Genomic DNA, 14,922 nt, shown 5'->3' on the forward strand with positions numbered 1-14,922 from the left:
ATTTCAAAACAAACACAGATGTATACATGTGCCATCTGCAGTAACAGCATGTCTAGAGTATTCTTTTCATGTGGGACCAACATTAAAAGCAGCATTTTATATTATAGCAGGGCAATAGTAGTACTATAGCTAAGACCAAGTTTCTGTTTCAAGTTGACTCTTATAAGAGCAAAAAAATCAACACGGTTACTCAGACTGCATTGAAATTAGGCGTACCTCATGCAGGATTCTGTTAGTGATCCAAATTTGGGGCCAAGAGGTTTGCAAGATAAAGCCTATGGAAAAAAGAGGAGTTTTTCTTATAGTTGAGAGATACTTGCAATCTTTTTTTTGCTCACAAATAGAGATCAAATAAGGGCACAGATCATCTCACCAGAGCATTCAGTGCTTGAGGGTTAAGCCAACAGAGTGTACGGCACCCACAAGCCCCTTGGGGGAAATCAAATTAAAAAGTTATTTGCAAAAGACTTTACTTCTTCCATTTAGAGTGTCAAAAACCTTGTGCATTAAGTGCTGCACTAAAAGAATTACACTGTGCATATGCAGAGAGAGGCTAACTATCTGGAAGGGAGGCTAACTAACTTGAGGGGAGGGATAGTTGAGCATTGGCCTGCTAAACCCAGGGTTGTGAGCTCAATCCTTGAGGGGGCCATTTAGGGATCTGGGGCAAAAATTGGGGATTGGTCCTGCTTTGCGCAGGGGGTTGGACTAGATGACCTCCTCAGGTTCCTTCCAACCCTGATATTCTATGGAAAACAATCTTTGTCAAAGGGTCTGAATAGCTATGATGGAACGTCACAGTCATCAAACCCAAGCTTTATACCAACCACCGAGAATTCAAATCCAACACAGGACAGATATCTGCAATAATAATAAAAAAAAGCAGGCATATTGCTCCACTCTTTATCAATCCCCCTTTATCAAAGGGGGATTTTTACTTCTGGAGAAATGTAATCTGATTATAACAGAATATTCAGAAGGCACTGAAACTATTTTTGGAAAAAAATAAACTACAGCTTCCTGCGAGGGGAGGGTAATTGAGGTGGAAGAGTAGGCAGGAATGGGCAGTAGGGGTTGGGAGGTATTGGGAGAGGATGGGGACTAGTGGGAGACTAGGAAGGGGGGCATACGGGTGAGTGACAGGAAGACTGAGGGAGAGTAAGGACAGGAGTGCTTGTCAGCTCCACGTTCCCCTCTCTGGATATGTGCAATGATCTGGGGGCTCCCAGTCCATCTGCCAGGGTCACCCCAGCCCCTCTATGATTATTACCTAGCCATAGTAACATATCAACTGCAATCCAGGGGAGAATTACAGCTGTTTAAATGATAAACTTCTACCAGCAAATATTTCTCTGTTTAAAAAACTAGGAAATTAAATGGCAAAAAAACTTCATTAGCACAGAGTTAAGGCTGCTGGGAATAATGTAGCTTGTGCCCTTCTAGAATAGTGCGTTCAACAAAACTCAAACCTCTGGAAACGAAGATATAACAGAGTTAAGGTGAACACTCACCAACCTTAACTACCTTATTTCAGTGACACCCCAATATGCCCCTACCACACACACTGCCACTCTAGCTTTTCACTGTAACTGACAGATGATATTTGCACTTGCCCTATTTTCAAACACAGAGCCTAATCCCCCGACAGAATACTACACCTGGAAAATTTAACAACCGCTTCTTACCCTTTTACAAGCCCTGCACACAGGATACCACCTAAACCTATACTTTCCCCTACCCATCATTAAATCCACACTTTGCTCTCATATCCCACCTCACTACTGACAATACCCATGGCAAGATGACCCCAGTGCCTGGCTACTGACATAATCTACACAATTCTGTACTGAAATGATACAGACTACAACCTCAAAGTGTGTATGCACCTCTTTCTTTTGAGAGCTCAGACCCAGATCTCCCCATATCACAATCACACCTCTTCCAAGCTGCTCCAGCTTACTCCTCCATCATTCAATACAGCCACGCTTAACTCAGTGAATGCAGCTGGAGTTGCATACAGGTAATTCGCATTGGCTACTGCCAGTTCCAGTGGGGCAGAGTTAGGGTTGTGTGGGCATTTACCCTAACTAGGACTTTTGCAGAACTTGACATTCTGGAAAGGCATGAGCTATCATCAGGCAACTTTAACTCTGTTAATGAAGGTCGGTATTTTTTGCCATTTAGTATATAATACAGAGCTGATGAGATATATCTATATTTTTGGTTTTATAATCTAACTAGCAGCATATGTGTAATTAGAATAGTCAACTGATAAAGCTGTTTGATCTAAAGTAGTTGGTGGCAAAATGAGTAGCTAGCTTGTAATCTTTATTGCCAACTACGCCCATTGTTGCATATTGTAAAAGCAAATATTAATTCTTTTAGAAACTGCCTGGCTTCAACTTAGTCTTCATCACTGCTTGTAATCCTTGAAGTGACAGAGGTGCATTCCAATAAAGATAATAAAGAGATATTAATGTAGCTGGGTGCCAAGACAGAATCACAGATGAGTATTTAACAGAAAGAAATTAATCAGGAGTGATAATGTAATAAAAATGTCAAAGTTTTTAGCTTTTTGACAGGTTCATTGGGTGATACTCCTGTACTGGTTGGTATAAAGTTTATTATTAATGAATTATTTGGTGTTACAGAACACAACATTGCTAATCACCAGAAATGGTTCCCTCTCTCTAGAAACAGATTCAGAATACAAATATGCTTTGTAAAAGAAAAACGTATCAGTGTTCACTTCAGCAAAATGTAACAGTTGATCCTTAACGACCTTATTCCCGCATCTCTTGTGAACACATCAGAATGCAAGCAACTGAGAACTCAAGTCACTAAAAATATTGTTAACTATGAAATTTTCTTTAAAACCAAAATGATTAAATTCCATTCAATCAAGGCCAGCTTGTGCCCTATCCCCCGCCCCCAACAGTTGCATTTGTTATTCACTTATTGTTGCTACATCTGGGGCTTTTTGTTCTGTGTCAGATCATTCAAACTCTAAAAGGACAACCTTGGGCAAATATAATCAAGTAAAGGACATTATGCCACATTAAACATGTTGCAATTAAAATAAAATAATTAATGAAGACAACAGATAAAAACACTTCAGTTAGCACAAATTTCATTATGCACTTTCCATTTATAAAATTGAGAAAGGATTCCTGGGGCAAGTAGCAAAAGCTGACCCATGACACTGCAAGGCTAATGGAGTTGACCTAATCACATTCAAAATATACAAGTTTCAAAGAGTGAACAAGAATCTGCATTATAATCAGACTTCGAAACACTGCATTATATATAGTATTATAGATGGAGCTACTATAAGATGGGTGCATAACTGGTTGGAAAACCATTCTCAGAGAGTAGTTATCAGTGATTCACAGTCATGCTGGAAGGGCACATTAAGTGGGGTTCCATAGAGATAAGTTCTGGGCCTGGTTCTGTTCAATATCTTCATCACAGACTGAGATAATGGCATAGAGTACACTTATAAAGTTTGCGGACTATACCAAGATGGGAAGGGTTGCAATTCAAAATGATCTAGACAAACTGGAGAAATGGTTTGAAGTAAACAGAATGAAATTCAATAAGGACAAATGCAAAGTACTCCACTTAGGAAGGAACAATCAGATGCAGCCATACAAAATGGGAAATGACTGCCTAGCAAGGAGTACTGCAGAAAGGGATCTGGGAGCCATAGTGGATCACAAGTTAAATATGAGTCATCAGCGTAACCCGGTTGCAATAAAAGCAAACATCATTCTGGGATGTATTAGCAGGAGCGTTGTAAGCAAGACTCGAGAAGTAACTCTTCTGCTTTATGCCCATGTTGATTAGGCCTCAACTGGAGTATTGTGTCCAGTTGTGGGCACCACATTTCAGGATGGATGTGGACAAATTGGAGAGAGTCCAGAGAAGAGCAACGATAATTGTTAAAGGTCTAGAAAATGTGACTATTGAAGGAGTGAAGATTGAAAAAATTGGGTTTGTTTAGTCTGAAGAAGAGAAGACTGCATGGGGACATGATAACAGTTTTCATGTACATAAAAGGTTGTTATAAGGAGGAGGGAGAAAAATTCTTCTGCTTAACCTCTGAGGATACGACAAGAAGCAATGGGCTTAATTTGCAGCAAGGGTGATTTATGTTGGACATTAGGAAAAATAACTGTCAGGATGGTTAAGCATTGCCTAGGGGAGACGGTGGAATCTTCATCATTGGAGATTTTAAAGAGCAGGTTAGACAAACACCTGTCAGGGATGGTCTAATACTTACTTGATGATCTCTTGAAGTCCCTTCTAGTCCTATGATTCTAGGTATGAAACTTAAGATTTACAGGATTACAATGTTAGGATCATAGAATTAGTACAGTAAAGTGAGTCTTAGAAAAGAATTCTTAGTAAGTTACTGTTACTGGGTGACCTCTAAAGTCCTTAAATACAGATTATACCACACAAGCTCTGTCCTTCACCGTCCTTTATGTTTTCTTCCTGAATAAACTTTGACCCTGAAGATGCTATAACTGCAGTTATTCAGAGAAAAGGGAGTAGTATGCAAGTGATATACTTCTGAGGTTGCTATGTTATGGTGATTATCTAATTAGTTACTGCATGAAGTGAATAGTAATGGCAGCATTTAAAACAAATCAATAAAATACATCCAATCAATTCTTGGCAAGAGTATACATATGTTCTGTATAGGTTTACAGAATAACCATAAAAATTCTTCCTGAACAATGTTTTCCTTTGGCTAAAATGCAGTAAAAGCTCACGGAAAACAAAATCCTTTGAGTGTCCATTTAATTTGAGTCCAAAGACAAAGCTAATACAATTTTTTAAAAATTAATAGTGAAGAGTGAGATTTTGAAATGCACACATGGCACTTAGGCACCTAATTCGCATTAAATGTTAATAGCAGCTAAACACCTTAAAACCATTTGTGCTTTTGAAAATAGTCTCTTAAAATAATAAAGTAAATGCTGGATTCACATCTTCTGTACCAAAATACGTTTACCCAAATCTGGAGAAGGTTATTTCTTTACACACCCACAAAGAGACGACGAGACAAAGGGAAGACAAATCTAGAGGTGCAGTAAACATTATATTCCTTTTCGAGCTGAAATACAGTAAAAATCCACTAGACTAATCTGAGCATCCTACTAATTTATAAACCTCCAGCCACCAAAGCTGCTCAGAGAAGTTGACATGGTGATGAAGTTCACAAGACCTCATATCTTGTGAAACGTCCATATCCATCTGCATGAAGCTTGTGATACACTAGTCCAAAAGCTCCTAACCCAACTTTCTACTTTGGGTTTCTTACAGTACCTTGGTCTGGATGTGAACATAAAAATCTAAGGACTCCCTCCTATCTTAGTCAAATAAGTTCCACCTCCTGGAGAGAATTAGAACTCAGGCTGAAGTGCCATCAACATGTGGCTGACACCCAGCACTAGATTTACTGAAAAGGTAAAACCTGAACAGCATCACAGCCTTTCTCAATGCCTAGCCAAAAATTAGCAACTGTATGAAAATACTTAGCATAAACTGAACCTAGGCAAGTTTGAAGGAATGCTGGTAAAGAAGAGGGAAGGGTCATGAAGAATTTAGCCACCCTACTGCATCCCCCTCTCTTGAGGTCCTCAGACCTCAGAATTAAGTTGTTCTGGAATCTTCTGTGGCAAAAAAAGGCCATTTTATTTGTGGCTGGCCAGAAGATTGCACACATCCTACTGGAGAAAGATCTGACTACAGTGATCCATGCATTTGTTACTGAAGCGACACCCTCTGAAAAACTCTAGCTGGTACAAATACAGATGCCTATCTGCTAAATTAGGTTGCTATGAACATATCACCGCAGTCCTCTGCTCTCTGCAATAGCTCCCTATAGAAAATGGAGTTCCATTCAGTGTTTCTTTCCTAAAGATCAAGACCTCTAGGACAGTGCTTCTCAAGCTATCTGATGTGGGGGACCAGCAATTTTTTTCCAATGTGCGCGCAGACCAGCAAACGATGGCTCGCGGACTGGCACCGGTTCACAGACCACCACTTTGAGTAGCACTGTTCTAGGGGACTGGTCCTAGGTACTTTAGAGTTTCCTTCAGTCTCCCTGATAATAACTTCTATAAAAACTCCATCCACAAAATCACTGACAAGAGAGGAACATTTGTGAATATAAGAATCAGAACTTTTACTGATAAGACAGGATTAAAACGATCTTTAAATTGTATTAAGGATGACTGATTGATTTAGTCAAAATTCTCCTAGGCCCCCAAAGCCAAATGTTTCTAAGATTCCAGAATAGTAAATCAACTGCTTCCTTTACCTCTGACTGTAGGTGTTCTTTGGACTCTTCCCCCTTATCCGAGCAGTGCTCTTTAAGAGCACTGCCAGCTGAATCTGTCCTCCTGAAGGATTATCCATTGGGTTCAAATTCACTTTATCTGACAGATGCTCTTGGAAAGGGTAGGAGGGATCTTGAATGCAAAGGAGTTTTTCCAGTGCTGTATACTCTGTGGCTCAAGTCACAGGGAAGCCAAATACCAGAGTTCTAATGTATGTGAAGTGTGACCAACAAAGCTGAAATGAGGTAATACTGGGTCTTCCTGTCTAGCTGATGTAACCAGAGGAACTGTGACCACAGTACGCTCTTCCCCATCAGAGAATCATCGTAAGAGACTGGGGCACCTAACAGCTCTCTACAGATAAACCTGCTAGGAATGGGTACTAAAAGGACTAGTTAAGACTACAAAGATGAGAAGATAAAAAATGATAAAGATAAAAAGAGATATCAGACATATAAAAAGGAGAGAGTAAGCCACCCTTCCGATCCAATGCTTCCATTGATCATTATCACAATTTAATTTGTTGTCTGATATGCATGAAAGGTCATCAAAAGGTTACTAACTTACTAAATAAAAGTGATATTGAAAGAAAGCACAGAATGCACTCAAAGGAAGGATGTAAATTGACTCTGTCTAGACTAAAAACTGGTGATTAAAGGTTTCTGTAAAGCTGGTGAGGTTACAGAATTGTTATATCAGAAGACCAAAATGCTCTTAAGAAGAGTGGAAGCATCCACATACGAAATGTTAGGTACTTATTTTAATGGGACAAAGTTTTCACTCTGTTTGAACATTTTTTGGTTTTGGTGGGGGAGGGGGGAAGAGCACAGTTGGCAACTTTATTATGTATGCCAGGGAGCATTAACTGCACCACCCTTATGGTCATCACCACATGCTGGACCTAAGGATCTACCATAAAAGTGTTCAGACTTTTAAATAAATAAATAAATATGTAGCTCTTACACAATGTTTTTCACCCACAAATCCATAGGCCTGAAGGCACCATTGTGATCATCTAGTCTGACCTCCCCTATAGTACAGGCCACAGATCTCCAAAATAATTCCTAGAGTATACCTTTTAGAAAAAACAACCAAGATTGATTTAAAAATGGTCAGTGATGGAGAATCTACCACAATCCTCGATAAATTGTTCCCGTGGTTAATCACTCTCAATATTAAAGACGTGCACCTTATTTCCAGTCTGAATTTGTCTTGCTTCAACTTCCAGCCATTGGATCATGTTATACCTTTCTGTTAAAGGCGCTCACTGGACCATTAATGTTGATTTCCAATAAGCCTTGGAGCACTGGGACAGTTCCAGAAGACTGGAAAAAAGCTAATGTCGTGCCAATTTTTTGAAAAGGAAAATGGGATGAACTGAGTAGTTATAGGTCTGTCAACCTGACATCACTATTTTGCCCGGGATCAGAGTGGCTGATATGGGACTCGATTAATAATGAACTAAAAGAGTAATGTAATTAATGCAAAGCAGCATGGATTTATGGAAAATAGATCCTGTCAAGCTAACTTGATACCCTTTTTTATGAAATTACAAGTTTGGTTGAAACAAGTAATAGTGTTGGCATAATATACTTAGACTTCTGTAAGGCGTTTGATTTGATACCTCACAACATTTTAATTAAAACACTTGAATGACATAAAATTAACATGCCACATATTAAATGGATTAAAAACTGGCTAACTGATAGGTCTCAAACTAGAACATTAAATGGGAAATAGTCAATGAATGGGTGTGCTTCTAGCGGGGTCCCAGTTAACATTTTTATCTATGATTTGGAAAAGAACAAAATAATCACTGATAAAGTTTGCAAATTGCACAAAAATTGGGGGTATGGTAAATAATGAAGAGGGCAGATCACTGACAGAGATTTGGCTTGTTTGGGAAACTGGGATACATGTAAATGTATACATCTGGGAAAAAAGAATGTAGGCCACACTTGCAGGATGGGGGACGCTAACCTGGGAAGCAGTGATTGGAATACTGCTGCTGGAATACCATGTTGAGTCTTGGCACTCACTATTCAAGGATGGCGATGTACTGGAGAGGGTTCAGAGAAGAGCCATAAAAATGATTAAAGGATTAGAAAACATGCCTTATAGTGACAGGCTCAATGAGCTCAATTTATGTAGCTTAAGAAAGAGAAGGTTAAGGGGTTAACTGACTACAGCCATTAAGTACCTTCACAAGGAACAAATATTTAATAACGGACTTTTCAATGAAGCAGAGAAAGGTCTAACACACGACTGGTAGTTGAAGCGAGACAAATTCAGAGCGGAAATAAAGCATACATTTTAACAGTGAGTAATTAACCACTGGAACAATTTACCAAGGGTTGTGGTGGATTCTCCGTCACTGACAATTTTTAAATCAATCTTGGATGTTGTTCTAAAAATTATGCTCTAGGAATTATTTTGGGGAAGTTCTATGGCCTGTGTTATACAGGACATCAAACTAGCTGATCACCACAGTCCCTTTCTATCTCTGGAATTTATGTCTGTCCTGTCTATTCAGATTGTAGCCATCCATTACTTTGTACATTGTCTAGCACAACCAGCCCCGAATTTCAGGTGGGGCCTGTAGGCACTATTGGAAATCTAATAAGTAGTAGTAGTCTCCAGTGCTATGAATATTATTCCTACATCATAAAAAAGACAAGAGATTATAAAACAAACCACTAGAAAAAAACCAAAAGTTTTTGCCATGGGGATTTTAGAGTTCAGTGCTATTGGCTTCTTGGACCTTTTAAATGTTTTGTAATTCTTGAAGAAAAAATCCAGTAAAAAGATATATGTATGAACAAAAAAGCACATCAAAAGTAGATGACTCTCAATATTAAAAACTATGTTTCAGACTAGAGCCCACATTTTCAGGCCTGACACTGAAGGAGGTAAATATAAATGCTTTTTTTCCGGTACCCCTTGAGAAATAAACCACAAAATGTTATTTTATATTATGTGCGTGTATATACAGATGTGTATATGCACACACACACACACACACACATATATATATACACATGCGTGTGTGTGCGCATGTGTATTTTTTTTATATATTTACTCCCCAAATATCTGGCAGTTTCACATATGCTTTATATAGCTGTAATGTTAAACATAGATGAAGAAAGCAGAATTAGGGCATCCCCAACTCAGAAAATCTTTTACATATATCCTACTTAAATAAATTCATCTTACAAGTAGTTTACTTTTTCCCTTTTCATAATGTACTCATTTTCACATCCAACAATTTAATACGGACATTAAAAATATTCTAATATAACTCTAAGTTTAGCTAGTTATATCACAGCAACTTCTGTTCCAATATAGAGAAAAAGGTTTAAAAAGTCAAGCTTTTTCTTCCTGAGCCTGTTGTCAAAGCACACAAACCTTTCTTTGGTTTGTTTGTTTTAAATCATACTTGTTTTAACACTTGATATCTATCTTCAGCAAGAGTAAAAATCACAGTGAAAGCATCACAGGTAATTTACTGATCAGGGTCAGTTAATTGTTCCCTCAGATTGTGCTGAATTTCTATAAACCTTCTCTTTTTAGGTAGGTAGAAACTATTTCTAATGAAATTTCCAGAAAAAGATGGTTTCAGAGTAACAGCCGTGTTAGTCTGTATTCGCAAAAAGAAAAGGAGTACTTGTGGCACCTTAGAGATTAACCAATTTATTTGAGCATAAGCTTTCGTGAGCTACAGCTCACTTCATCGGATGCATACTGTGGAAAATACAGAAGATGTTTTTATACACACAGACCATGAAAAAATGGGCGTTTATTACTACAAAAGGTTTTCTCTCCCCCCACCCCACTCTCCTGCTGGTATTAGCTTATCTAAAGCGATCACTCTCCTTACAATGTGTATGATAATCAAGGTGCGGCATTTCCAGCACAAATCCAGGGTTTAACAAGAACGTCTGAGGAATTTCAGCCCGTGCACGTCGGCGGAAGCACTCTATGTAGAAGTCCAGTCTGCTGTCTCGACCTTCAGGAGGAGTCCACCTAGAATCCTCCTTTTTGTAGTGTTGGTAGGGAGGATTCTAGGTGGACTCCTCCTGAAGGTCGAGACAGCAGACTGGACTTCTACATAGAGTGCTTCCGCCGACGTGCACGGGCTGAAATTGTGGAAAAACAGCATCACTTGCCCCACAACCTCAGCCGTGCAGAACACAATGCCATTCACAGCCTCAGAAACAACTCTGACATCATAATCAAAAAGGCTGACAAAGGAGGTGCTGTTGTCATCATGAATAGGTCGGAATATGAACAAGAGGCTGCTCAGCAGCTCTCCAACACCACTTTCCACAAGCCATTACCCTCTGATCCCACTGAGAGTTACCAAAAGAAACTACAGCATTTGCTCAAGAAACTCTCTGAAAAAGCACAAGATCAAATCCGCACAGACACACCCCTGGAACCCCGACCTGGGATATTCTATCTACTACCCAAGATCCATAAACCTGGAAATCCTTGGCGCCCCATCATCTCAGGCATTGGCACCCTGACAGCAGGATTGTCTGGCTATGTAGACTCCCTCCTCAGGCCCTATGCTACCAGCACTCCCAGCTACCTTCGAGACACCACTGACTTCCTGAGGAAACTACAATCCATCGGTGATCTTCCTGATAACACCATCCTGGCCACTATGGATGTAGAAGCCCTCTACACCAACATTCCACACAAAGATGGACTACAAGCCGTCAAGAACACTATCCCCGATAATGTCACGGCTAACCTGATGGCTGAACTTTGTGACTTTGTCCTCACCCATAACTATTTCACATTTGGGGACAATGTATACCTTCAAATCAGTGGCACTGCTATGGGTACCCGCATGGCCCCACAGTATGCCAACATTTTTATGGCTGACTTAGAACAACGCTTCCTCAGCTCTTATCCCCTAACACCCCTACTCTACTTGTGCTATATTGATGACATCTTCATCATCTGGACCCATGGAAAAGAAGCCCTTGAGGAATGTACATTGGGCAAACTGGACAGTCTCTACGTAAAAGAATAAATGGACACAAATCAGATGTCAAGAATTATAACATTCATAAACCAGTCAGAGAACACTTCAAACTCTCTGGTCACTCGATTTCTGATCATAAAGTGACTATCCTTCAAGAAAAAAACTTCGAAAACAGACTCCAACGAGAGACTGCTGAATTGGAATTAATTTGCAAATTGGATACGATTAACTTAGGCTTGAATAGAGACTGGGAATGGTTGATTCATTATAAAAAGTAACCTATTTCCCCTTGTTTATTCCTTCCTCCCCCCCACTGTTCCTCAGACGTTCTTGTTAAACCCTGGATTTGTGCTGGAAATGGCCCACCTTGATTATCATACACATTGTAAGGAGAGTGATCACTTTAGATAAGCTATTACTAGCAGGAGAGTGGGGTGGGGGGAGAGAAAATCTTTTGTAGTGATAAACACCCATTTTTTCATCGTCTGTGTGTATAAAAACATCTTCTGTATTTTCCACAGTATGCATCCGATGAAGTGAGCTGTAGCTCATGAAAGCTTATGCTCAAATAAATTGGTTAGTCTCTAAGGTGCCACAAGTACTCCTTTTCTTTTTTCCAGAAAAGATGAATATTCTCTTTCCACAAATTCTATTTTCTTTATTGTCTTTAAATTTTCCAGTCTCTCACAAGTGCCTTGGTTCTTTAACCCTCTTTCTAGCATTGTCACCACAACAACCAACCTAGAGGGGAATTCTAAATATATTTTAACAGCCCCCAAATCAGACAACAATACAAAAGAATGAATAAGAACACAGCACAACCTTGACAGATACACAGCTGCTGTTCACGTTCCTGCTATTCTGTATCACTTTTCTCCTCACCCACTCCCCAATTTTTGTTGTTTCCATTGACATATTTGATGCAGTGAATAAATGAAGGTTTGAGGGTTTAACAAGCAAGTAATTATTTGATGGAGTAACCTGCATGAAAAGATATTCAAATGTTTTTACATTTTACAAAACAGAGAGGGACTTGAACCAAAGTCTTGCATCTAAATATTTCTTAATTTTGGGGAAGCTGGGATCCAGATCTGAGCTTTGCTGGCATCAACCCATCTTTGGATAATAAGAATTTGCGTGTCATATTCAAGAAGATAATTTTCAATTTTTGTATTGTATAGTAGGTTGTAATCTTCCTGTTAATATATAACAAAATACTATTTTGCACTTTGGAAACTTTACTGTACCTCCATATATTAACACTACTGCAACTGTTAGTAAATATTCTTCCGCTCTACTCCATGCTGATTAGGCCTCAACTGGAATATTGTGTCCAGTTCTGTGCGCCACATTTCAGGAAAGATGTGGACTAATTGGAGCAAATCCAGAGAAGAGCAACAAAAATGATTAAAGATCTATAAAACATGACCTATGAGGGAAGACTGAAAAAATTGAATTTGTTTAGTCTGGAGAAGCGAAGACAGAGGGGAAATGATAACAGTTTTCAAGTACATAAAAGGTTACAAGCAGGAGGGAGAAAAATTGTTCTCCTCAATCTCTGAGGATAGTACAAGAAGCAATGGGCTTAAATTGCAGCAAGGGTGGTTTACATTGGACATTAGGAAAAACATCAGGATGGTTAAGCACTGGAATAAATTGCCTCAGCAGGTTGTGGAATCTGCATCATTGGAGATTTTTAAGAGCAGGTTAGACAAACATCTGTCTGAGATGGTCTAGATCAGTGGTGAGCAGGCTGCACATTTCCCACTACTGGGCTAGATAATACTTAGTCCTGCCTTTAGTGCAGGGGACTGGACTAGATGACCTCTTGAGGTCCCTTCCAGTCTTACAACGCTCTGATTCTATGATTAACCCTTTTAGTCTTTTACTGTCTGTATATATGATTCATTTATACATTAACTATTCTTTAGAATCTTTAGGATATTAACAAAGAATATGCTGAATTTTATCTAAAGCCCAGAATGCTGGTCCTTGACCAACAAGTAACCCTATTTAGGATTTCTGTATGACTGTATATAATAATCCTGAGTGCCTCTATGTCCATAGAACTCCAGATAGTCTGGGAAACCATTCCCTTAAGATATATAATGCTTACATAAGCATATATAAACCTAGGCGACTAACAAGGGATAACTGTTACAGCAAATAGAAAAGAATAATTATGGGGGAAGAAAGACCCACTGAAATCTATTATCTTGTTAGCCCTCTCAGCTGTACATAATCATGCCTTCACACAGAAATTAGGTAAACTGAAAATTATAGAAACAACATCAGAACACATTTCTTCTGGCAAAAGAGGTTTTCATTGTTTGAAAACCCTATATAATGACACTAGTGTGGGAACTTAGCTGGGCAATGAATCTGTCTCCTCCAGACACAGTGAAGGACAGAGACAGAGCCAGCTCTTTATCATCATCATCACATCAAAGGATGGTAACGTATCTATTCTTTCTGTATTTTGTGTAGTGCTGTACTAATTGCTGATTGATAATCTTTGATTAAATAATTCTAATTGAGCCTGTTATTTCAACAATCTTGAGTCATAATTAACTCAGACATGCAACAGTAACTCTGAACTATCATAGTTGATTATTTCCTAAATATAATCCAATTAATTTTGGGTAGAAAAGCATCACATTATTTAAAAAAAAAAAAAAAGGAGTACTTGTGGCACCTCAGAGACTAACAAATTTATTTGAGCATAAGCTTTCGTGAGCTACAGCTCACTTCATCGGATACATGTAGTGGGCTTCTACATCCATAGTGGCTAGGATGGTGTTTTGAGGAAGATCACCGATGGATTGTAGTTTCCTCAGGAAGTCAGTGGTGTCTCTAAGATAGCTGGGACTGCTGGTAGCGTAGGGCCTGAGCAGGGAGTCTACATAGCCAGACAATCCTCTACACCAACATTCCACACAAAGATGGACTACAAGCCATCAGGAACAGTATCCTTGATTATGTCACAAGAAACCTGGTGGCTGAACTTTGTGACTTTGTCCTCACTCATAACTATTTCACATTTGGGGACAATGTATACCTTCAAATCAGCAGCACTGCTAATGGGTACCCGCATGGCCCCACAGTATGCCAACATTTTTTATGGCTGACTTTTAGACCAACGCTTCCTCAGCTCTCGTCCCCTAACGCCCCTACTCTTCTTGTGCTACATTGATGACATCTTCATCATCTGGACCCATGGAAAAGAAGCCCTTTAGGAATTCCACCATGATTTCAATAATTTCCATCCCACCATCGACCTCAGCCTGGACCAGTCCACACAAGAGATCCACTTCCTGGACACTACTGTGCTAATAAGCGATGGTCACATAAACGCCATCCTATACTGGAAACCTACTGACCGCTATGCTTACCTACATGCCGCCAGCTTTCATCCAGACCACACCTCACGATCCATTGTCTACAGCCAAGCTCTACGATACAACCGCATTTGCTCCAACCCCTCAGACAAACACCTACAAGATCTCTATCAAGCATTCTTACAACTACAATACCCACCTGCTGAAGTGAAGAAACAGACTGACAGAGCCAGAAGAGTAC

General features: G+C 39.4%; 1 protein-coding gene across 7 annotated transcripts in view; it reads right to left on the bottom strand.

Moving 5' to 3' along the window:
* Positions 1–14,922, bottom strand: part of TBC1D22A (TBC1 domain family member 22A) — a 454,341-nt gene that overhangs the window by 58,105 nt on the left and 381,314 nt on the right. The window contains exon 13 of one of the 7 annotated variants that reach the window (XM_048836261.2): positions 176–275. The exons of the other annotated variants lie outside the window; for them this stretch is intronic. Within the exon in view, the coding sequence (XP_048692218.2) occupies positions 207–275 (69 nt within the window). The 3' untranslated portion in view covers positions 176–206. Of the gene's footprint in view, positions 1–175; positions 276–14,922 lie in introns of those variants that run through there. 7 annotated transcript variants of the gene reach the window in all.

Source organism: Caretta caretta, chromosome 1 (genome assembly GCF_965140235.1).
Source record: "Caretta caretta isolate rCarCar2 chromosome 1, rCarCar1.hap1, whole genome shotgun sequence".
Lineage (NCBI taxonomy): Eukaryota > Metazoa > Chordata > Testudines > Cheloniidae > Caretta > Caretta caretta.